The sequence below is a fragment of the Brachionichthys hirsutus genome, chromosome 10 (assembly GCF_040956055.1).
Source record: "Brachionichthys hirsutus isolate HB-005 chromosome 10, CSIRO-AGI_Bhir_v1, whole genome shotgun sequence".
In the NCBI taxonomy this organism is placed as follows: domain Eukaryota; kingdom Metazoa; phylum Chordata; class Actinopteri; order Lophiiformes; family Brachionichthyidae; genus Brachionichthys; species Brachionichthys hirsutus.
Window position 1 is genome coordinate 3,832,209 of NC_090906.1, and position 26,413 is coordinate 3,858,621.

Here is a 26,413-nt window from a genome sequence, read left to right on the forward strand (position 1 = left end):
TTTTTAGGCCACAGTTAGTTTCTGGGGTAGGTTGACACGGTGAATTGCCAAGGTGAGTTACCAGGTTTGCGTTTCAAGGGCCCAGAGTCAGATCATGATTGGCAGAGATGCAGATTAAGGCGAGCATTCTTTAGTTACAGTCCGGTGCTCTCCGGGATGCTGCCTCCAAGCAGGTATCCCGTTTTGGTAGAAGGAATGGGATGATGGCACACAACGCTGAGCTGACCCAAACAGGCAGAGAATGGACTCACTCCCTGGAGGGACAGGCACTTTCACGTATTCTCTGAGGAGGATGACGCCATAATGAACTTAGACATATGTGACCTGGTAAAAAAAAAAAAACCTGAAAAATGCAGGCTACTGATGATTTGCTGAGGACTGCACTGGAAAGAAATCATTTCACAACCAGACAGGTGGAGAGGATACATCCCCACCATTTTACGTGTTCATTTCTCAGACATCATGGAAAAACAGTGAGGCAACAGCTTCCAAAAAGACAACAGTGATTCACAACATCATTATGAGAAGGAGCAAAATACAGATGGTGGTTGATAATTATAATAATAACAACACAGCACTGTGGATATTGATGTTTGTAATATTGCTTTTCAGTTGATGACTTTTGCTGAGTGATGGTGCTGCTTGAAGAGTGACATATTCATTATTCTGTTGTACTGCAGACCATTTGGTCTGAAATAAAATGGTTATTAATGCAGGTGTTATTGTAAAAAGTAATAGATTGTGCTTAATCAGATAAACACAGTGATTGCAGTTGTTGTTTTTTTCTTTTTTTTGAAGGCCTTAATGCTGAACGGAACTTTGTTTACATAACATTTTGTGCAATTGTGTTTCCATCGGCAGCGAGATGTGCTGGCGACGCATCCAGGGTGTTCCCTGCCTCTCGCCCATAGTCAGCTAGGATAGTCCCCAGCAACAACTGGGACCCGCAAGGCGGATCAAGTGGCTGTAGATTAGACAACCTCAATAGTTTTGTCTACAAAAAAAAGGATGGATGGATGGATGGGTGTGTTCCCATACAGAATGAGATGCAAGTAAGAGAAAAATAAAAATGTTTGCTATCGCTTATTGGTTTGTGAAACACCATTTTCTAAACTGGCTTTTTTGGAAAACGGGTCAAAACAGCTGGCGGCCACGTCCTGGAGGGAGACGTATGACTGCACATATAAACACATAGAATTTAATACATGCATTTCAACATCCTCAGCCTCTCCTATATTGTTAGATAAAGACATGTTTCAGATGAGTGATACAATTATATTATGATTTTGCTACATTTATTCCACAGAATAAAAACTGTTTCACTTTTTTGCCACAGTCGGTGTGTGGGTGAGTGCAAAGCAAAATTAGGCAAGTTTGCCAGATCTTTTCAAATGTTTCTTACCCTGTTTGGGACCATTGGAAGGAGATTATTATTTTGTTTTTTCCTTTGAGTCTCACGTACATCAAATTGTCAGGTTACACACAGTTAAGGGAAAGAGAGCGCAAAGGGAAAGATAGCAAAAGATGGGGGGTGCTACAGATCAGTTGGGTGTATTTCTGTTTCCACATGCACTCGCATGCTGAGAAATTGCACACCGCCTCTTCATTCCACACATCCACTCCTCCTCTGTTACACTCATGAAGAAAAAAACACACACACACACACACTTCCATGTACAATATGTTAAAATGCATAAAAGCATAAAATAGTGTCATTATATCAGTATATTGGGGTTCTTTTTTCCCCAAACTTTCCTTCTTTACTTTCTCCATCTATCACTCCATCTCCCTGTCCTCCTTTCTGCTGCCGCCCCACTCGTGCGTTCGATTTCTCTCATCATGTCAGTTTTCTTTGTTTATATGTCCACCTCTGTATTTTCCCATCATCCTTTCTGTCTATCTTTTCTTGCCAGTCTTTCCCACACTGTCGGTCTCCTCATTATCCCACTTCTTCATCCATCACCGGAGTTGCTCAAGTTTAGGCTACTGCGCCAATTTGTGCTGACAGTGAATTGTGGAGAAAGTAATTCCAGTTGTTGAGCCGCCCATCCCGAAGGACAGGACATGATGGGCGTGGCTGTCCCATCAGGCCAGACATTGGGCTGACAGGGGAAATGCCAAGGCCATGTGGGACAAAGGAACATAACCGTGCTTCCTGCACAGATGCATTACTTAAAGAAAGACATATTCTTTATAAAAACAAACAAATAATAAACAATTTCAGGCTCATTTATGTTCAGCATTATGCATTATATATGTGCATATACAGATCCAGACAGAACCTCCAGTATGTACTCTGCAGTCGTTTTTAGAAATGGTGCAGTACAACTGGAAATCATTGAAGGCAGTGTAGACATGAAAGATAAACAAAACAAAGAAACAAACAAAAACAATTTCAACTCGGTATATGAGCACCTTCTTTTTGCTTTTTATGTCCTAAGTAAATTATCACAACCTCCATTAACTTCATCAGCATAATTAGGTAAAGAGTTACTGCTATCTTGTGGATGCATCAATTCCAACACATTTTTTCAAATATACCTGAGCTTTTAACATTTTTTTTTTTTTTTATTGTTGCATGATGCATTAATGTCTGCTGCTAAGTATTTATTTGCATTGTGTCTTTTGCCTTTTCATGGTTCCCATTTTGTAATATGAATAAAACTGAGCAATGAATAAATGGATTTTCATGTTACTTTAGCTATTTCCTGCACATTTAAGGACGATACACTCCACAACTAGCTTCTTATCTCTTTTTCAACAAAATAATTACAAATGCCCTAAACTAATTTAAATAATCTCATCAGTTCTACACACACACACAGAGGCTTTCTGGGGTTCTTAGCTTTCATGTTGTTTATCTGACTGGGGTTTTCGTTGCTGGGTGTGTCTGGTCAAACCGAAGCCAAGACAGCTTCAGGACCAGAGTCTAATTCCTGCACGTTCAGCAACAATCTGATTAGAGCTCTAAACGGTTTTCCCACTCAACCTTTTAGCGCTTTCAAAGTTACACCCTATCTGAGTCTCTCGCTGTTTGTCTTTTTCCCTCAGCTGCCTTATATCTTAATAATTACTGTTCACATTCTACCTCTCCCCTTCTCTCCTCATCCTTCTCACTGTCTAACTAATTTTGCATTGTCTAAAGCAGTGCACATTTAGCATCTTATTGTCCACCAAATCTGTCATATTCTCTGGAAAGAAATGTATTTTACAAAAGTTGGGTTTTCCCAGGATTTTCTTTATCTGCACAAGTCAATGAGAGATCCCTGTTATCCATTCTTTGACACTCAACCCATTATCCCAGAAGAAGCAAGGGAGACACAGAATGACGTGCACTCAGGGCACAGGGCTCAGTACGCCTTGTTAGGTGTGTCTCAAGCTCGAATAATCAGCAATTACACTGGCTGGCCAAACCTTGTGGGATTTAATGGATTCAGCACTCTTGTCCAATCTAATGTGAGAATGAAGCTGTTTCCCTCTAGAGTGATAAAGCATTTTGTGGTTGGTGTTCCTGCATCTCAAAGTGATAGCAAATTGGATAATTACAGGATAAAATGTGTCATTGCTTCACCAAAGAAATGTAAAATCTGACTTTGCCCCCGTTAATCGAATTCCAAATGTTCCTGTGTGAAATGGCAGGATGCAAAGCGGGATATATAATATAATATATGGGATTGATCTTTTTTACGAGTTCCATATGCTGGAATTTAGGATCCTCCTCAAAGCACATCAGTGTCGCTTAAACATAACACATATCATTTCAGTTTACGAATTTAATCCGTTCTTTGACTCGGTTCGCAACCCGAAACGTTCATCTGACCAAAATAATTTTGACCATTCATGTAAATCCCATTAATACCTTCTCCTGCTTATGCTTAGTTGGATGACGCCCAGCACCGGAGTTGGTGCGCATTTGTGTTCATATACCAAAGCTTATTTGCTATGTGAGTCAAAAATGCCAAAGGAGTTGGCAGCTTACTTTCATCTAAGGAGAGCAGAGATGATGCACAGCTGGGATGAGCTCAGGCATCCGCTAGAACACATGGAAAGACCCTCGGGTGATCTTTTTATTCATAGACATATCCCGGCTGCTCTTTGACCCATTCATGTTTACTAGTACACAGTAAGTAATACCTGAGTCTTCCCAAACACCTTCAATTGTGCGCTTGTACGCCGTGAGCACCAGCATTAAGGAGAGTTGTGTTTGTTTTTGTGTGCACATAAAAAGATTTGAAGACGTTAAATGCATCTCTTTGTGACTCACATTGCATTACGCATAAAGATAATCACTTTGAACAGTCCTATTACTTTCTCTTTGTGTTGCAGTTTTCCCATTTATCTGTAATGTTCTCAGAAAAGCAAGCCAATTACAAATGGAGCACTGTCCTAATTACATAAACATCTAGCTTTGTGCTGCCAGCTGGTTAAATGTGTTCTCATGCTTAACCATTGTTAGTCCTCCCACTATATGCAACTCAAGACAACATGACAATACCAAGGTCAAGTATCTTCTAAAATACGCCTAATTCTCTGCCTTCCTCGTGGGTAAGGAATGCCAATCATCGTGGGGAGAGAGGCGTTAGTGAAATATCCAAAGAAAGATTTTGAGATTGTGGAGCTAATTTTTTTTTACATCCCAAAGAAGTAGCAGGAAAGGCAAAACAGACAGTGAGCTGAAACTGGCTATAAATGTCTGTCTCCAGTAGACATCCACCAGATCTGCTCACTCTCACACCAGTAGCAAAGGAGTGGCAAAGCTAATGTTAATATCAGTAACAGGACTTGCTATATAGAATCAATTTCCTCTTTAATTTCCACAGTGGCACTGTGAAAATGCCGCGGTTGAAATGGAGAGTGATGCTAGCATGCTACATGTTCCATATTACAGGTATAATAATAATAATAAGTAATTGAACTAAATAACTGACCCAATTGCTGTCTGCTAAATACTGATTTGAGTTGTCACCGAGCTTATACGCCATTTATATAGACTGGTTAAGGATACACAGAACCCCAGAGAACACATTACCAGTGCATTAGACTAGAGGGTAAATGAGAGCAGTGCATGAGCTAATTAGAAACGTAATTCCCTCCCTTGATTGAACTAGCATTAACACCTAATTCCTGTATTTAGTGCTGGTGCATTCAACTTCCAGAAATTAAGGATCAACCGTGCCCTCACCTGTGTGGAGGCAATAACATGAACATTCAGACATCTGACATGACAGCAGCAGAACAGCAGTACTGCACAGCTGATGATGTGACAAATTATCAAAGTAATCCTGGCCAAACAAATTTATAAGATTGTAAAATGTATACATTTTAGTCAGTTTAAACTTGAGCTTTGTTTAACATTGTTTTTGTCTACTCTAGGTGAAATAATAATATTTTTTAAATAACTTCACCCTTAATCCCTTTGGATTTCTTAAAAATTGAAGTTACTCTTTGAGCGGTGACCAATATAAGCAGCACACAGTCACTGGGTTTGTCAAGATTTTCAGTCACTTGTTTGAATAAATTATAATAAATATGCAAACACATTTGTGGGCATAGAAGATATAAGAAATTAAAATATGAGGAGCGAATCGACTTCAGCTGGAGCACCAATAAATATGGTAATCATCGTGAAAGCATGCAAGCGACCATGAGAGGGTTTCTGGCCATCTGTCCTTTATCAGATCCCGCCGTTAAACTAAGTGTGGGCAAGCACATGAAAACAGGTGCACAGTAAATCTAAAATAATAATAATTATAATAATAATAAAAACAAACTTGAGCAATTTGAACTACTGCCACTGCATATTCACAAACAGAAGCTTTGCCTGCAAGTCATTTCCTCTGTAAGAGAACAATTTGAACGGTGTATTAAAGCATATGTGGGGAGCTACGCTTCATTCTTTCTTCTGTCCTCATTTCCGACGGCTTTTTCCACTTCATTTGCCGGATCCTTTTTTTGATTCGGGTTTCTCCATTTTCTTGTCTCTCACTCTTTCTTACATTCTCAGTAAACCACTCTACTGCTCCCTCTTCCTATCAGGCCTCTGTGTGGCCCCATAAGTACACCTTACACTATTTACATAGTTAATGGGTGCTTTTTCAATGGCACTCTGTTGGAAATATACAGACTCGAGCCATAAATAAAATTCAATACAGACAAAAATCTAATTTTTAATGAAAGTTCACTGTAATGAGTCACTGAGGGGGAGAAGTTTTTTATTTAGAATCAAATATATGTTATCTAGAAAGCAGAGTTTCATCTTTGTCCATCAATTGGTCTCCTAACTCACCTGAATAGCAACATCTAAACTCCTCATTTCCATCATAAATGAGCTGCAGTGATCTGATGATTGACCCAACTAAAGGAGACACTCACTATTCATTGTGCATCTTGTGTAACACACAGAAGGCAAACCACCCTGAGTGGTAAAGCACATCTAAGATTTCTGTTTAGAGAGCGGCTCTTCCCTTACGAACATTATTTTACACAATTATTCCAGACAGCGTGGATTTAGCTGTGGCTTCTTTGTGAACTGTCTGAATATCTGAATATACTATAATGGAATAGGCTGCCTTCCATTTTTTAGCCCTTAAATTTGTTTCATTGTCGTTACCTTATGTTACATGTCGTTTGATTGCGGCGAAAAAAAATCCTAGTCTGTGAAACCTCATTGACACTGGCAATAAACAGATTCTGATTCTGATTCTAAATAAATAAAATATGTATACTCAATACTACAATGATTCTTGTTATATTTCTGGCACATAAGTTAGCAGCTAGCTGAGCAACTGAGCTAAAAAAAAATACAACTACCAGAAGTAAGGATGCATTTTCTGCCAATGGATTATCAGTAAACACAAACCAAAACAATTAACAAGTAAGGTGGAATCATTGGAGTTTTGTCTTAATCATAACAACGCAGGCGGAGGCGGCCTACAGTCGTGGGGACCAGTCTCCGTTTCAGCAGGCAAATTAAAAGTAGTCAAGAGGAACTACAGTGAATAGCTACAAAACAACATCTCAGACAATGACCAGGATCATAAATCAATAGTAGGGGTGTAGTGTAGTCCATCCACTCAGGCATTGTATGCATTGTAATTAAAAATGTACAAATGGCCTAACATGTGAAGTCTATCTTTTTCTGATAAAACAACATTTCATTGTGATGCAGAATGGTTCTGAGAAAACAATAACATAATATTTTTACTATTTTCCTACTTTTTAAAGCTGCAGTAAGCCGATGAGTGAGAGAGAGAAATCGTGCTGCTGCAATTTATCCATTTCTATCACCATGCATAATTTAAAACTCTGAGCTATTTTAGTGCCATTGTACAGGCTGGCAAGAGTATGTGCCAGTTGAATCTGAGAACAAGGCTAACGACAGTAATGGCTGCAATTACTGTGCAAACATAGACATGTTCTCATTTGGCTTACAGCTACACCCTTTTCCATCTCTCTTGCTCTCAGCCGTCTTTTAACTCGCCTTGATAGAAATCCACCAGATCTGCCTGCACCATCTTTGTCCAATTCTCTCTCTCTCTCTCTCTCTCTGCATCTCCATTTTTCCCATCTGTGTCTGTGCAGACAAGTAAGAAGTTGTCACAGTTCTGCTAACTTACCTACAGATATTGTGATATGCTGCAATGACAAAAATCCCAGAGTGTATAGCACCAATTAAATGTAGTTGCTGTGTCATCAACCTTCACCTGGTTGACTCTTTGACATATTTAGTGCACAGCATTAAAAAGGAAAACCTCCTTGGGCATTTCAAGAAAATACTACTGCTCTTTATAGGATTTGATGAATCCGGGGTGTACCCCGCCTCTCACCCATAGCAAGCTTGGATAAGCTCAAGCAATTCCCGTGACCCCTGAAAAATTGGAAGAAAATGAATGAATGAATGTCACATAACTTTACCAGCCTAAATTAATCTAATTGCATGAGCAGGCCTACGCTTTGGAATGGGAAAGGCTTTTGTTGGTTTATATTTTTTTCTCCTTCTCATCATAGCTTTTCCGGTCTTCTTCATTCTAGTACTAATTCATATGTATATAATACATATACGCCACTGCACTCACCACAGTATTATAATTCATGTCACAATGGTAACTCAATGCCGATGCTAACAGCTTGGGTGGAAACATTTTCTGAAAAGAGCACATTTTCTTTGTGCAAGCGGCGCGCGCACACACACACACACACACACACACATGTTCATATCTCTCTTTCTCAATCAGCAAGCATCACATGCTGACCAGGTTGACATGATTTATAGATTTTACTTTGAATAAATAATCCATCACAGCACTGAGGAAGCAGGTATCTTACTTGGAGTGATGAAAAGGAGTGGGAATGGGAAAGTATGGAAGATGGGATGGACAGATAATGCATAAGGGTTGAAGATAAAGAGAGAAGGCAGCTCGGGTTAATAATTGTATTTGCAGGCAGGATCTTTGTCTCTATGGATCCTGCTGTTTGAAGTTAGATCCATCCCCATCCCTCACTTCATCAGCAACTGTGTGGATCTCTAAGATGAATATTCATAAACAAATTTAACCAATTGTGGATTTCTGGCAGATCCTCCATTTTTTATTTGATCTTTTTTCTGTTCTCTGCCAGGACCTTAAGAATCTCTTTTAGAGTCCAAGGAGAAATTCTCCAGCATTTGGCTCTTCTTCTTTTGAGAGCTCAATCAACATATTTAGGGTGAATCTCTAATTACAATGACTGAAGACCAGATCAATCTGACCGTCCCAGAGATCATTATCCAGTCGTTCGGATTGTGGTGCCGCTTCCCGACTATTGCAATCAGATATGTGAAACTCATCTCTAGTCTGAAACTTTAGTTGCATTATTAGTCTTCACAAAGAAATGTAATCACAGCAAAGCAAATCTGCTCATGCAGATATCTCAGGATGATCTTTGAAGACAGTTTTGTGTAGTTTTGTAAAATGTCTCATTAATTTGGCTTTTGGCAGAGGTTTGCAACAGAGATGTCACAGGCGGATATTACTTTTATTTAAATTCAGGCACAATTTTTTAAGTCTACATCATTTACATTCATTTATTCATAGTTACAAAAGTCATATAAAAATAAAGAGTTCAAGATAACATCCCACCGCCATGCAATCATGCTGGATGTGGTTTCAATTCCCAAATGGTTCACTAAGTATATGTGAGTGTAATCCATATTCCAGCTGCTATTTCGAGTTGGGCAACATCACTTGGACCCAATAACAATGTTGATGATAGAAAAGAAGTACGTGTTAACATCAAACCAAGATCACCCACGTTCGCTGAGAATCTCTGGAACAGAACAGAAACTGTGGTCCAGCAGGGATTTAACATGTTCTTCTTGTTCTTTTCATGTCCCCGTCAGAAAGAAATCCAGTGTTCACTTTGTGTATTCATCCCATGTGTTTTTCAATGAGTGGAATGGAGTGCTTTTGAGGACCCTCTGTGATTGTCTCTGCTGCTTTGTCTGACCTACAATCCCCCCAGGAATACATATGGACACAGGCTCCCTCTCCTCTTTCATGCTGTCTCACTGGATTGATTGCTGTACTCAAACAGCGACTTGTAGCCAAGTCATATGAGAGTACCGTACTATTTTCCACTTGTCTGACCCATACTGGGAGGAATGCTCCCATTTTCTGCACAGCAAGGTCACAGGTAAATGGAAATCAATGTGGAATAAAAACATAATTTTCTTTAGAAAAAGAGTAGGACATATGTTTATACGATGACACAAGGCAAAAGTAATCTGTGAAAAGTAGGTAGTTTCCTATGTATTTCATTCCATCAAATAACGTAGCGTCTCGTCTATGAAAAGGACAAAATACTTCACTCCAGCATCAGGAGAGAGACGCGTCAGCAGGTGAACGTGGGTTAATTGGCTGCTGGAGAGACAAGCCAGCAGATCATCACCAGATAGGAAGTCAGAGGCGCAAATATGCATCATAGCAGAGCCAGACAAAGACAACATTTAGCCTCCAGACTTCCAGGCCCAGGTCTGAGCAAAACCTACGGCTGAGTCTCGGTGCCCAATCACGATACCCAAGAAGTTGCAAATGAGGCTGGTCAAAATGAGTGCATCCCCTGTCACTTCATTGCCTGTAATGGTTTTTTTATCCTCAAAGGTGAAAGGTAAATGGTTGACATACAATGTCTAACTCAGAAAACAGAGGCAAGTAAAAAAATACATTAAAAAAAATGTGAATAATTGAATACGTGAACAAATAAATCAGACGAGGCAGACAGACAGAAACAAGGGAAGAGGGAAACTTAGACAGCATGAGGGAGAGGAACTGCCGCTCCTGACAATGCACGAGTTTCCTCATGAGTTTTTATTTAAAAAATCTTGATGAGGTTTTCAGTTAGTCCAACTGAATGTGTGTAACTTAATCAAATTTCTTTGAAAGTTGGTGCATCAATAATAGGAAGCTGCGAGGGAAACAAAAGCAGCAGATGGAACCCCCATGACAGCCGCAGACAGGGGGAACCATCGGCAGCAATTACTGAAGGTAACAGATGGGAAGCCCCGATGTCACGCCATGAACTACTGTATCCAGAGTCGCAGACAAACTTCATGCGTAGGTGCTTTAGAGTTAGAATCTCAACATAGTTTTAAAAGGTTTTGCTTTATTACTGAAAGAAACCATAAAGACATTTTTTTGTTTGCACTCTTCTCTCCTTCCTCCTCCCGACTCCTGAAATAATTAACCACCCCTTAGCCAGTTGCTAATGGCACCTCCCTTTGCTTTTTCGTACAGCGTGGGTAGCATAAAATAGGTTTATCAGAGGTGATTACTGTTTTTGGTTAATCATTACAAGTATCACTCGTCACCTCACATGTAGTCATTTCACCTGATTTGCTACTTAGGACAAAATTACAAATGGTAAATGTTAATCAGCACAGATTTAATGTCTCACAGTGCTTTAAAAATCAGTAGAAAACTTCTATGAACAGCTGACGATGTCTGAGGTCAGTGTTGAATGTGCTAGTAGATATTTTTCAATCTTCACACCGTGTCCTTGAGCACGAGAAGTAGTGGTTTGTAAATGTCATGAAATGATTATAGGAATTTGTGTGCTTGTGAATGTCGGCAAGTGCAAACAAAGATAGGGAGAGCAACTGCCGGGTCGAGGGGAGAGACGGGGAAAGAAAGAAGGATTGAGGGACATAAAAGCCAGAAAACAAAGCAATAGGACAACACGAGACCCCATCAGGACATAACGATGGACCGCAAGAGAGAGATAAAAAGAAAAGGAAAAAGAAATGGGAGTGAGCAGAGACAAAAAGAATGAGCTGGAGCAGAAGAAAACAAGAAAGAAAGATGGAGATTAAGCAGTGAGAAGGACAGGGAGAAATGTGTGAGTGTAAATGCATGCAATACTGAGTGGAGGCAAGATTAGGGAGGCAATATCTGACTGTCCATCAATGTCCCAGTGTTTGTGTCCTCTGAAAGCCATTGCATCCATCAGGCTGGAAGGCCTCGCTGTATGCAGAAGGCATGCTCCACCTGTTTATTTATTCTGCATGGTGCCGCTGAAATCCCTTCCGCTAATACACATTGTAGATTAGGGGCTTTTCTGGAATCATGCTACTTATGATCATGTAGATAAAGTGATGAAAACACGCCCATAAATGGGCAGTTGCACAATGATAAATATTTGGAACTACTGATCATATAGAACAGCATCTTATCCATCCGTCACTCCACTGTGCATCTCAGACTAGATTGTGTTCTTGTCTTAGATTTATATTACATTGATTGACAGAGCTGCTATACTTCACTGTCGTGCACCAAAACACTCCGCTGTCAATTTGAAATCCCATGTCTCTCTCTTTCTTTCTTCTGTTCCTATATTATTTGAACTTCGGATAGTCATTTCTTTCTACTTCTAGTCTTTAGTCAAGGCTGTACAGAGTTTTGTACTCAACAGTCACACGTGTCATGATGACGTCCGTGTGATCTGCTCCTAGTTTAACCTCCTTGTACAATCAGCTTCAAATGTCGCATCGACTCACCTGTCGACTTTCCGTTTATCCACTGACGCTTTGACAAGCTGATTAGAGCTTAATTAGCTCGTGCATTAATTACGTGCATCACATCATGTCATCACATTCTAGGGGAATGAAAAAAAATCTTAAATGATTCTGCCAGAAGAATCCCCTGTGGAAACATGCCATTGCTTTAAAAATGGAGTAAGGCCTTAGGCTTAAAGTACGTCACATAAATGTTTGGCGAAGCCAACTTGGTGATTAACATCACATCCCTCCCCCCTTCATACGGAAGTACTGGTTCAGTGTCTAGGCAATGATATCGGTTTCCACTTCCAGTATTTATATACATGCATCTGCTCTGCCGGACGAGTTTTTAACCAAGTACCTGTTGAAGACAAGTCAGGACTGCCTAAGAGGTCCTTTTTATTGGTCTGTATTTCAATTGGTTTGGAGAACAGTCGGAGCTTTTCAAGAATATTCTCAAAATAAAGGAGGTACTATTCTTAGCTTATAGATATATTACAAAAGTTTAAGCACTGTATAAATCTAATTATCATACACAGATATATTATAGATGTTTGTTTTGCAGTTCTGGCTTTAAATGAATCAAAAAAATATCCCCAAGTGTGCCTATTGTAATTTTCTTTCACTCATTGTCACAATATATAGAATCAGTTGTGACTGACAGATAAAAAGCCTTTTTATTATAACCTTTATGAAGCTTTGCTCTGCAGTGAAATGACTGATTGTCCATAATTTGTAGCTCTGCTTTTGAGAATAATCTGGGGGGCAGTCCAAGCAGTGCCTTCTATACTCACACAGCTTGAGATGAAGCGCTTTACTCAAATGGAGTGTGTAGTGTCACATTGCATAGAGAGACAGACAAATGTGTTCCCCGCATCGAGGTGCTACTCTGAGCGCATCTTTATTTGCCTCTAAATAAATGGTGCAAAGCAATCTGGTAAGGATGAAGATGATGAAACTCATTTGCTTCACTGAAAAGAAGACTGAGGATAAAGAGGAAATGATGAGCCACTCTTTCTTTCTCTGTCAGTTTTTCTTTCCATCTCTAAGAAAATGAATAGAACACCTCCATTTTGGATGTGCAGTGTGTGCCTCTTCTATCATTTCTCCAGCATGATGTGGTCTGCATTTATCCATCTATCATCCGTCCATTAAAGACTATTCATCAAGCATGTTTTCACTGTGTCATGCAGTGAATAAGGAATCATTTGAGACCAGTGAGGACTGGTTGGGGAGGAAATTAGTGGCACTGATTGAGCACCAGGTTTGCATTTACTCAATGTTTGATGGAGTGTTTGTGTGTGAAATATGGAAAGCTTTGAAGAAGAAATAAAGATAAATCATGTTGAGATTAAATGTCTGTTGCCTTGGATTCTGTAAAGAGTGGGTAATAGAAAGAGCAAACAGGAAAAGAAGAGCAGTGAGAGATATTATGGAGCATTTGGCCTCTTATTGATTCCACGACTCATCTCTCTGGCAAAGGCCAAGATTACCCTACCAATTATGATATTATGTAGGTTGTATGACTCAACAGGAGAGCTGGATGGCTGGACAGCAGTGGGGTAGAGAGAAGTCCACAAAATCCAGGGCAACAAGAACAGGAACATGTGACAGGCAGGGGTCCAGCAAAAATACAATAGCAACAATACGAAATAAGCAATAAAAAATATATATGCAGGGGGTCGTCGACCTATGGTGGTACAAACAGCCAACTGTCTGGTGTCCAGAATTAAGGGAACATAAATGCACATGCCAAAGCAAAAATCACTAAACAATGAATATGCAAGATGTGGCCCATAAATGCACTGCCAAACTAAGAATCAGATTTCTATTCCTGCGTGTAATCACGAGGAAGCTGATGAAAACACACAGGAAGACGCAGGAACATGAGAGAAGGGCGAGACAACAGACACGGGAATGAAAGCATCATCTTGTGAGGAACTATAGTAGAGCAGAGTATATGAAAAATGTGTCTTGTTGTGTTCAGCCGGCTATATCGCAGCCGCGCCCAGACCGAAACCTCACTCACAAGGAAACAATGTCAAAAGTAATGGAGACACAAGACAAAAACATCAGACTATGACAAAAGGCAGGCGGCCCAATAATGTTGCCAATAGATTGCATATTGGCCAAGGTGGTAAAGGATATTTCTAATTGAGATGGAATTTATATATAGCTTATCTACATTTATAAATAAATACATTTAATATTCTATTTCAAATGTAATTTATTTTCAATCTTTACTCATCTTCTTATTTCTACCTTTTGCCATCTTGTACAAACGTCCCTTAATCTGAGGAAAGTAATTAGGATTCAACTTGGATCATCATTTATGCCTGTTATTCCTATTGTTACATGCAACATCCATTTTAAGTAAAGACATATGTTAAATGCCATATGTTACTCAACAAAGACAGATCTAAATGGCATCCAAATAATTGCAAAAAATGCTGTTTTACCTGTCTGCCCCACTGAGATTGGGAGTTAATCACACCGGGTGCTCGGTGTTATTTACTGATCAACTCTCTCTATCGGCAGTATTGTGTGCTGGACCTGAGGAAACCAGCCACAGAGATTATACTGTAGTCTGTGTGAGATTGTATGACCAAAGCATCTTATTTGGCTTGAAACTGTTTTTTTATGACAGTGAGGAACTGTTCCTCTACACTCACACTTCAGCTTGATGTCTCTTCATGTCAAATAAAAACAGAAACACCTTTTTGCAGTATAAAGGAAAGCACATGTGAGAGACAGTCTTCTGTATACACATCCTTTGTCCTGGAGAAAAGTGAAGAAATGCATTTGTTTTACTGCGTCTTGTCCGTGTGTGTGTTTGTGTGGGTGCCTTGCCTATTAAAAAATCATAAATCACCCATTTTGATGGGTGATATGAGGTAAAACCGAGGGGCACCATATGGCGCGTCATCAGTGAGCTGTTGAAAAGATAAATGTAGAGTATCGGGGCACAGTATGCACACGTACACACTCAGAGCGACTTAAAGACACTTTCTGAACGCCACATCGAAGATGCTCTAACAACACAGTGGCTATTCACACAGACACACACACACATGCATGCACTCATGAACACACAAAAATACATCCGATATTTTTGTTTTTTTTCCTGTCTGCAGTTGCTTCTGGCATTTGCATGGTGTTTGGTGTACAAAGCAATACTGACACCTCAGTTTACTGCCAATTTCTTCTGCACTCTGTCAAGCTCTAAAGGCTTGTTCTCGCCCCCTGCATTCGGTCTGCATAAATGTGTGTAGGCAACAGAAAGACAAGTGCAAGTGTGTTTCTTGGGAGAGCATGTGAGATTCAGCGCCTGTATGTTTAGATCCTGTGCCCCACTTCCCCTCTTCTAACATAACAGATAGTCCCTAATGAGGCCCCTGGGAAGCTGTCCGGCGCACACACTGCTCCAAAACAACCCCTTTTCCAACGCCAGTTGAAAGCCATTTTTTCCAAGGGCATGCAGCATTTGAACTTTCCGGCCCTGTCAATGTCCCTACTGGCATCAAATTGAGCAGACTTGCCCTTTGAAACTTCATCCTGTTAAACTTATGTGAGAGAGGCGACACAGAAATACAAGCTGATAGTCTTGCACCCTTGCACGAGATAGATTTTGTTTCCCTCATTTCTCTGCTTCTTGTCTGACATCATAACACAAAACTAGAAGAGAATCGGTGGTGACTTAAAACAGAGCAACCACACAGAGGGGGGACAATTTAATGTTTCTGGCCTTAACAAAACACAAATGGGAAAACAGCATGGATGACTGGCAGGGAAGCGGAGAGAGAGAAAAAAGTTGAGCAATAAATAAGAATACGAAGAAGATTGAAGCTGCAAAATGTGTCTGTCTGTGGGCTGCAGAAACAGAAGAGTGAGAGTATGAACAAGTAGAGATTTACAGTAGGCTGCATTAAAAAGCGTCATTCCCTCAGGAAAATGCCTTTTCCTTTTGCTTCACCGACTATGATTTTTTTGCACACCTGTCCTCCGCTGTTTTCTTCAAACCCTTCCTGTTGGGAATACTCCAGGTAAAAGAGGACAACTATGATGAGCCGTTTACAGATGCTCCAGACTGAGCCACAAGATATCTGCAGTGGCGTGTGGAGAGAAACTCAAGTTCACATGGTGTTTTGTTTTGACAGAGTTTGTGGAGATGAGACGTTAATCCCCGATGAGCATATAGTCTCACAGCCGCTTGCACGCAGAGGATGCACAAAGGCAGGATTCATATTGCAAACATGGTGCTCCGGTAAAGTACTGCCTAGATTGACAATTATCTTTGCTGGCCTCAGACCAAATCTCTAAAAGCTCATCGCATCTGTTTCCCCTGTCAGCTTTTCCACTGAATAAAGAACGTAATCCCAGAGCATGTGGTTGCCCTCCTGAAAAGAGTCAAACGGGTTGCGTAAAAGAGAGAGTGATGGAAAGAGAGATAGAGTCCAAGTACGGAAAGTTCTGCCAGGACCTGGAAGGATTTAGCACCATGATAAGGTTGTATTGATCAGACACCTTTCAGGCTGTACGCTTTTCAGAGCCAACAACAGTATTGTTTTTTTTTTATATCTTTTGATTCCTTTGCTTTTAAGTCAATCCTTTCTTTGCACCATCCATCTATCTTTAAAATCTGCATTGATTTTAACCTGAATCCAGAATGTTAATCAGCATCTCTGGAGTTTGCTCTCTGAACACAGTATTTTCTACATCTGTGATATCCCAGATGTCAGTCCAGAGTACTCCCAACAATGTGCCGCTCCTCACAGTCACCTCGGCCGTTCACATGTGGACAGCCAGCCTATAGAGTGGACGACACATTCGCTGCCCGGCATTCTGGGAAGTCAGAGCCAATCTCAAAACGGTTCCATGGGACTGTGGTTGACTTTTCATGAACTCCTTTATGGCTGCATCTAACGGAAAGCAGCACGGCAGTGATAGCGATGCAACACGCGCAACCTAAATGCAGGTTGGAATGCTTGAAGCAATCCGAGCGTCAAAAAGCCATTGTATCAATCAATATCCATTATTTTATTCAGTGTCCGCATGTGAGAACCGCTCCCTTTTCAATCCGTTTTTATGCCTTATTTTCATGCTCTTGTAGCTACAATCCATTCAGGCATGCAGTCACAAGTGTATCAAGCCTGCCGGTTCCATAACAGCGAGCGAGTTAGGTGACTTAATTAGCTGAACACAGCATTATCGTCACAGCTCAGAAACAGACAACCTTCTGGTATATATTCCTGTGGGACAAAGTCTTTGGTCTCTTGAGAATGAATACAAATAAAAACATCTTGTAGATGGAACCATCCGAAGAAAAAGAGTAATGTCAGAAATGGAAGACAAATTATTTCCTGCCTTCGATTCCAGCTCCAAAATAAGTCCATAGTGCTTTTTGGCTACAGAAGGTCCTCTTTGCTATACGAAGCACAGGAGGAGGCATGAATGTTTTATAAGTTAACATGGCTGTATGGCGCTGAAGCCTTGCCCTGTGGATCTATGGTTTTTTACTGCTTCATGGGTCGTTGGGGGGCGGGGGGCAAAGCCGACGCTTGCAATTATTAGTTCCATTGAGGGTAGAGGTAGAAAGAATTGGTTAGAGCAGTCAGAGAAAGAGAACAAGTGAACAGGGAAGGCAGAAAGCGCTGAAAAGTGAGTCTGGGATGAGAGAAAGAGAGACTGTAGAGCCAGTGAAGGTGTTCTGTTATGATGGAGAAGATGAGTTGGATGACAGATGGAGGAGACAAAGGGTGGAGTTATTTAAAATATGAATGAGCCGTTGTCCCCGCTGATGATGATGATAGCGGAATGGCCTTTGATTTTCAGACTCTTCCTGATAAAAATGTAAATAACAGAGTTGGCTTTGTGTCGGGATTTTTGTAGTGGTGAAGAAGCACTTACTGTATATTTTGTAGATAGCCTTTCCTACCTAGTGTGCGTGTGTGTCTGTGTGTGTGTGTGTGCTTGTGTGTGTGTGACAGTCAGAGACAGGGATGGTGTGTGTTCTGTGGAGCAGTGATAACGCTCTTGCAATTTGCTTAGCGATTACAGCTATAGCTGCGTCATTTTGCCATCATAGATAATTCACCGCCGGATAGCGTCTCACATTGTCCGGCGCAGGATGCAGTGGACACGTTCATTGCTACAAGCTAGTCGTCCTATGTACATGTCGTTCCAACTGATGATTTCATGCAACGCTCAATAACGTTTGATTTTTGTCTTCTTTTCTGCAATGAAATAATGTTTAGTTCTGTTTCGCCTCATAGCAACAATGATGAACATGGTCAGTCAGCATTTGACAATTCAAATCAACTTTCTCACAAAGTTGCGCAGCGCTCTTCTGCTTGTGCAGTCTGTAGTCGCTCCGCTGCTGGCTGTGTGCTGCGTTCAGGCTGGCCTCTTGGTTGCTGCCTGATTAAAAATACTATTTTATTCACCGCAAAGACTTGTCAGGTCTTATATCATAATTAACTAGCTATTGCCCTGAGAATATCTAAAATCAATACAGAGGGACTGGCCAGACTAGAATGTCCACCTTCAGGTACAAATGTCTGCAGTTATTACTGCTATGTAGAGATATTTTTTAAACTTACAATACATCATTGAGTGCCATTTTTCCACCTTCAAATCAAAAACAAGCCTCCAACAAACAGATGCAAGGACTTTAATCTGAACAAAGATAAATGATCGCATTACTGTTTCCTCCTTTATAAGGCTTACAGTATATTATAGGATAGATTTAAAACAATTCTGATTGGACATTCATAGTTTAGTGGTATAAGTGTGTGTACCATGTAAGGATGTGTCTTGACAACCCCGCACTCCTTGTTTCCTGTCACAAAAGATTGCCATAAAAATGTATTTAAAAATAAGATAATTTTACTGAAACCAGTTAGGGTTCAACAATGCACTGTATGTACACACTGTGTGTGTGTGACTGTGTCAGAATGGGGCACCATTGGACCTTTATTACCTCTCAGTCTATAATAATCTGTAATTTCTTCTTCTGTCTTCTGCTTTTTTTCTGCTTCATTTCAGTCTGTTTTCCATAAAACATATAACTGCCTCTATTTTATACATATTTAATTATTTTTAGGGTACACAATACAACTTTAATTCCAATGCCTGTATACATACTGAGAATCAAGTACCTTTTTAGACACACATAAGGTAAGAGGGAAAACAACATGCTGGCAGAAATTAAAACTTCTGTCACCTGTCACCCTGAATGAAAATGAAATACACTCCTGTAAGCAAGTAAAATATAAACATTTAGCAAGCACACTAAAAACAACAACTCTGAGAGCAGAAATGGACTCGCTGAAGATTATGGGCCTGAAATAAAATGATGAAAATATGGAACATTTGGTTTGGGTCCCAGGACTTGACCAGCATCTGGCAGGCTGAGCTGTCCTATTGGCAACTTTGGCTACTGTTCTTTTGATCTGCTCACAGGAAATGCATTATCACATTTTTATTACATTTAACATCGTGTAATCTCTTTGCCTTTGAGCTGAGAGCTACTCTGGAAAAAATGAAAAGGGTGAACCGAAAAAAAAGTTTTCTTTTTCTGAGCAATTGAACTAAAATGAAATCAATTTTATTGCAGTGATATCTGCCTTGAACCAGAAAACAGACTCAAATGCCTTGAACAATCAAAGAGAATAAAGCCAGCGTCTTAGTTTCCCTCTTTTCTGATTGATTCGCTGTGGTGTTGCAGTAATCGATCAAAACAAATAGCCTAGGTGATTGTGAAATACAGCCGGAAATGCTTATACGATTTTAGGTTTATGAGTATAGATTTCATCAATGTTCGTTTATTTGTAAATTTTGTAAATCTGATTATAAATCAGTGTAAATCAAGCAGCAGAAACCTCAGAGATTGAGAAAGCAGCAGGACTAGAAAAGGCGAGGGGGGTGCAGATGGCAGAGTTGAAGGTGGACTCAGAAAAAAAAAACAACTGACAAAGAGAATGATGGATAGAAGATGTTCATTTGCTTTTATTGAGCCATAATTTATCTCCAGTGAACAGCCTCCCAGCACTATGGCAGAAATCAATCAGAGGTCAATCGTGCATATTCTTCCACAGAAGCGTCAACCCATCCACTCAGGCATTAGGAGGAGGAAGCATCGGTTGGAGAGAAGAGAGAAGAAATTAACTCTTTACCTCAAGACGAAAGCTATGCATGTTCGTTAAAGTGTAGGTGACAGTTCACTTCATATTTGACATACAAATACACAATCAATGGCAGCCAGCCTGTCCCTCATTAAAACGCGACATTTATTTGTCACAAAATTACGTACATACGAACCTGCTTGGACTCACCATAGAATAAAGAGTTTAGTTTACAAATGAGTTATTAAAAAAAGAAAGGTACCATTTTAAGACTACTCAATTATTTTGCAAGACTTTGATTTTATTTCATCTTCAATGGAAATGGAAGGAGACAAAATAATTAAAGATGCATTCAGCCATTGGAGGAGAGCAATAATTTAGCAAATCAGATAAAAATCAAAAGCCGGTGATTATATTTAGAGCAGCCTGATAGTCATAACCCAGGGTGGAAATAAACATTAAAAAAAAAACATTTATCTGTTAACTGCAGTAGGTATGGGGTTAAATTGAGTTTCATTTCATTAAAGGTGGAACTCTGAAAAATATACTTTGAAAGATAATTATTTCAACACTTATGTTAGATTATATTCATTGTAAAAAATCTAGTGAAACAACGTTAATATATCACTCATGGATTATGTTCACTTTACAACTGCTGGTTCAGGAAAATCAATGAACCGCTAAATAGCAGGTGGATTGATAGATGAAATATGGATATGGAGTGCGTGTGTGTGTGTGTGTGTGTTGTATTTCATTGTCAGTCAGCTTTTTTACCGTCCAGAGCTACGGCCAGTTGTCGAGGTCTTTGCTGAAATCAATACATCAGAGCCCTGAGCACCTGTCGGAAAGCATTGTGAGAAAGCGCGTGTGTGTGAACGTATGTTCGTGCGTGTGTGAGCGTATGGGCACGTAATTGTACGTGACAGTCATCGGACTTCAGACAGAGCGCCTTGCGTATTTCACGGGAAGACAAATAACATGCGATCACATGAATCCGCTGTGGCCAATACAGCCTAAATCAGCACACAGACACACAAATGAGGGTGTGTGTGTGTGGTGACTGATGCTGGCCAGAGGCACGGGCGACAGTCTGACACCTCTCATGACACAAATGGGAACCCCACCTGACATCGGCCTCCATTCCCCCTGCCCAACGGCATACAGATGATAGTTTCAAGGCCAATGTAATTTGCACACTGAGGGATGACCACAAACACACACGAACACACACACACGCATATACAGAATGTTGGTCTGTGTATGTGTGGATCTGACGCGCTACATGTCTGTGCATATACATATGCATGTGCTCTCAGACACACGTCTACACATGTACGGGCTCTGCTATGAAGGAAAGCATGAGTTCACGTTCACGTGGCAGGGCTGGTAGCACGATGTCTGAAGAAGCACGTGTCAGGAAAGCGGAAAAATTGTCGCAACACACATTTACGCTCTTCACCATTAGCAACTCTTTCTGGTTGTCTTGTTCCGACGGTCTGTGGTGGCCCACAAGGCTCGAGAAGCAAGTTTGTTCCATGCCATCAGTTTGATTTCTCTGGACAAATCCCGGTTGGAAGATGGAGCGGAAGCACTTGGACCGCTCTCATTACATGCCACTGAGGTGCCCCTAAGCTTGCCCTTGAGCAAGGTACTTAACCCCATCTGCTGCAGCAGTGCTAGTCATTTGCCAGCAGATCTGATTTATTTTCTCTATTGGTGTTTAAATCCACTTCACCACATTAATTAATGTCAGTTTCTAACATCATGCTAATTGATTATAGAAATTCAATGTCGGGGTAAAAAAGATGCCATAGATTAAGATAAAATTCAGTCATTCCTTGAGCTTCCTTCTCACCCTTGAGGATTCATTCTCCATCTTTCTAAAAATGCTGATGAGCACATGGGCATAATCAACATATAAACAACTGCTTGAGTTTATGCAAAAGAGTGATATGCCTGTGGTATACCTGTGGTGTACCTGTGGTAGACTTGTGGTATATCTGTGGTATACCTGCGGTATATCTGTGGCATATCTGTGGTGTATCTGTGGTATACCTGTGGTATATCTGTGGTATATCTGTGGTATACCTGCGGTATACCTGTGGTATATCTGTGGTGTACCTGCCACCCAGAGATCATTTTAAAAGCTGAAATTCCTCATCAATAAAATGTTTAAATATTAATAATGCTTTGGTCGATATCTGTGCATGCATGCTTCTGTGTTGAACAACTGACTGAAGTGTCTTCACAATGGGCAATATTATCCCGTCACATCCAACTTTGTCCTTCGGGGGGCATGAAGTACAGTCAGCATCCATTCATGGATCAGATAACTCTACAGCGGTCATTTATTAGCTTCAGCAACTGAATGACACTGCAGCTGACTGGTCATATTAGCTCCGCCCCCCTTGATGGATGCTTCTATATCATTAAATATACAAATATACTGTAGAAATATTTGTTTTCCATTAAATGGTGACAGCTGGGGTGGGACATTTTGAGTGACTACATGTCCAAATAGTGTTGAATTACAGTATTGTTTGGGCCGCTCAGTCTAACAAGACTCATCATTAGGGCAAGAAGAAGCTGCAGCCTTTACACACCAAAACCCTGACCTTTAATTATTGCACCTGCCAGCCTGAGTTTGGCTCATATTTGTTAATGAGACCGATTGTTGAAAACAGGGGAGTGTTTATTGGAAAATCAATTCCGTTTTACTTTATGTGGCAGTCTTAATATCCAAGATAAATAAAGCACAGTGTTATTGCAGTTATATAAAGCCACACATGAACACACTTTATCGTCTACGTATTGAACCATCACAGTCTGTTAAGTATGACACTGGAAAAAGAAAAATGCACATTAATAACTATAACACTGACTGTGGTTTAATTGTCTCTTTAATCAGCAGGTACCATAACCGTTATAACCGAGTGTAAATGCCACGATAGACTGCAGGTCTACGTACTTAGATCTTTCTCCTCACTTCAATTAGCACAGGAAAATGGCTTCACGCCTAACGCGCCTCGATGTGCTTCAAAGCATTAAAAGTGCCATGTAATGATAATTACAGTATCACTGTCTAGATGGAAGAAGAGGCACCACTTTCAAAAGTGTCAGGCAACAGTGCTTGGATTATAAAGCATGTGTAAATGGTGTCCCTTATTTAATTATATGCCAGCCGATTTGCAATGCCGGCGGACATTTGACAGAAATCCAAATGAACCTGACGATGAATCCGATCAGATGGCTGTGCGTTTAGCATAAGCGAGGCTAATAGCCAATCACAGTATCTGTAAATGAAATGTCCCCATCAAGACTATAAAGCTGTCGTGAGGTGGATATAATTACTGAGTGTTTAAACAGAATGTTATTCATCAGCTGTACGAATAGAAGGAGCTGCACACCCGCCCCGCACATAAGACTTGCAGACATTTGTAGCTGCAGCTTTACCAGTCTTTACCGTTTATTTTATTTTGACAGGCCGATTGGATAATGGCAGTCATTTTTCCAACGAGCCAATTACAAAATGTGCTTTCAATCATTCAGAAGGCCAGATATCCACACATCGACTTAAAAGAAACAGTGCGTCCCCGAAGAAAGGACTGGAGGCCGCGTTTGTGCCAGCACGGGGTTATGTTCTCCATCAAATGCAGATTTTGATCTGAAGCTAGTGCAGTTCTAATTGTGTGCATCGCTCCAAATCAATGCTATACCAGTAGCGTTAGTCCTGTCTTCCTCTTAAACAAGAGTATTTGTGCCAAACGTATGTTTGTGAATGTTAAATTTGTAAATGCCTGAGGCAATTAGAGATCCAAAGCCGCTATGGATGACATTTCTCTCACTGCCAGCGTGTGTGTGTGTGTAGTCATGTATTTTTAGTGCTGAACTGAACGTTAGACCACCTGTAGTTTAGACTAACAAGGCAAAGGCTCACTTCTCCTCTTTATACAAATAAATATGGTTTTAATACATAAACATTTTTTGAGTGATGCTGGTGGAACAAATCTCGGTGAGATGAAATGATTTCTGTTCTGTCTGTAAAAGAGCCAAAAATACCGCTGAGGAGGACAAAATGGAAGCCAAAGCAAGAGGGCATCTATTTAAAGTGCTGTTATTTATAATATTGTAGATTCTCCTTTGAATCAAGCATCGACTGAATGATTTTCACAAGGCTGGGGTGGGGAGCTGCATGGGTTTGTCTCATGGGTTTTGATCCCTCTCCTCACTTAACAGAAAGGAGTCCATCAGCAACAGACACCTATTTAATTATTCAGGAGGTTAGCATGAAAAATAAATGGTTACTTCCTGTAGGAAGAGGGGTGCCGCTACTCTGCCTCTGAGCCTGTCAGCCCGCTGTATTCTGGACTCCTTTTGGCGTGTTTTTGATCAAGCCTGCAGCGTCTGGGCTGAAACGTCAACCATAGCATTTCTGAGACGCTCTGCTCCTCTCAAGGTCGGGTGAAAACAGCCGTTGTTGACACTTATGACTTCTGTTCAAAAATGATTGAGAAGGATTTCTGAAGGCCCATCATTTCATTGGTCTAAGAAACTTAGACTCTTCAAAGATGATGAAACAATGCATAATCTAGGCTTTCCTTGACCTCCACAGCAGCAGATTAATCTCATTATGGAGCATCCATTTATGTTTAACATTTAACATTTGTCACACACACACAAGTCTCTCTCTCTCTCTCTGGAGTTTGATCTGACCATGAATGTGTGTTCCTAGGATTTGTAACCCTGCTTTAGAACCACAGTTTGAGATTAATAGGTTGGCTGGTGAACAAGACAGCGGGCTTCGGGTATTAAGCTGCACAAACAGTGTTTGCACAGTTTCACCTCTATTCATCTTTAAATAAATAGACTTCTCTACACCGTTTTTTTTCTGTACCAGTTGCTGAAATGTCTCTATTAAACTATTAATCAAAATGTATTTTGTTCAATTCGCACCATGATAGCTCATCTTTTACTAAGTGTAAATACCTCTACTAACAATATTTAACTTGAAGTACATCTGAAGCAGGTAAATCCAGGACTTCATTTGCCTGCAAAGCTCTTCCACTTATTTCTCTGTGTCAGTGTGAATCTGCCGAACAACACAACCTTGTCCCACATTCAGCCATCTTACTTCTGATTGGACTGGAAGCAAGCCAGTCACACCTCCTGTCATGTCACTTGGCATTCCCTGTTGCTCTTCTTTGTCCGTCTTCAGCGCTTCATGCTGCGCCTTTTGTTCTTATGTCTGCCTAATTTGTGGCTCTCTTTGTGTCAGTGTCATGTTTTTCTCTTCATGTTGATGAACTCACAAAGAAAGCTGTGCAATGACGCTAACATTAGCCTCTTCTCCTTTTCTCTCTCTTTCCAGGCGGGCATTCACGTTGGTCTTCCCCTCCGTGTGACTGCTGCTGCAAGAACCACAAGGGCGATGGCGAAGGTGAGAGTGGCACTTCCTTCAACGAGCTCTCCACTTCCAGCTCGGAGAGCCAATCTGAAGTCGGTTCTCCCCAAGGGACGGTCATCTGTGGCCCTGTTAGCCGGCAGTCACACGCCCATACCAACGTCCAAACCCTGGATAGGCCGTTGAAAAAGGGCCCCATAGCCATGCTCCAGCATTCCGATCAGCGGCGCAAGAGTGACTTGCTGCGCTCACTCACAGCAAGCGCCCGCGACACCAGCAGCTGCAAGAAAAGGCCAGTGAAAGAGAAGCTTACCGTTGAGGAGGAGCTGGATAAGTGCATCCAAGATTTCCAGAAGATCAAGATCCCAGAGCGGTTCCCCGAGAGGAAATATATGTGGCAGGCCGACCTGCTGAGAAAGCACCGCCTCTGAGTCCGGAACCCGGACTGAGGATCAGTTTACATGTTTGTTGATTGTGACTTTTTCAACAATAGGGAAATACAATAATCTCATTTGCATCCAATTTCTGTGGGAAACTTCACCTTTATGCCAGTAGGTGGAACATCTGCACAGGTGCATAGAAGCCAGACTGTTCACCTGATAACATATGTAGTACGTATGTGTGTGTATGTGTGTGTGTAGTTTAGGCTTAATGTATGTACTCTAAATATGCGCTTTACCACGCGGAATGCTTCAGAGCTTTGAATACTTCATCACCGAGGACCGATCTGATTGAGGGGGGCACATTCTCTATGAACTGCCTACCAATTGAAGGCTGGCTAATGGCTTCACTGCGGTGGGGGGGGGCTATCGAGGCAACTCTGTCATCATTCCACTGGAAAACCACAAACACTAATTAAGT

The 26,413-nt window shown here is 40.8% G+C and overlaps 1 protein-coding gene across 1 annotated transcript in view; it reads left to right on the top strand.

Moving 5' to 3' along the window:
* The window catches only part of kctd16b (potassium channel tetramerization domain containing 16b), a 45,283-nt gene extending 19,300 nt beyond the window's left edge, over positions 1-25,983 (top strand). The window contains exon 2 of the mRNA XM_068744616.1: positions 25,520-25,983. Within this exon, the coding sequence (XP_068600717.1) occupies positions 25,520-25,983 (464 nt within the window). The remainder of the gene's footprint in view (positions 1-25,519) is intronic.
* Positions 25,984-26,413: the final 430 nt, after the last annotated feature.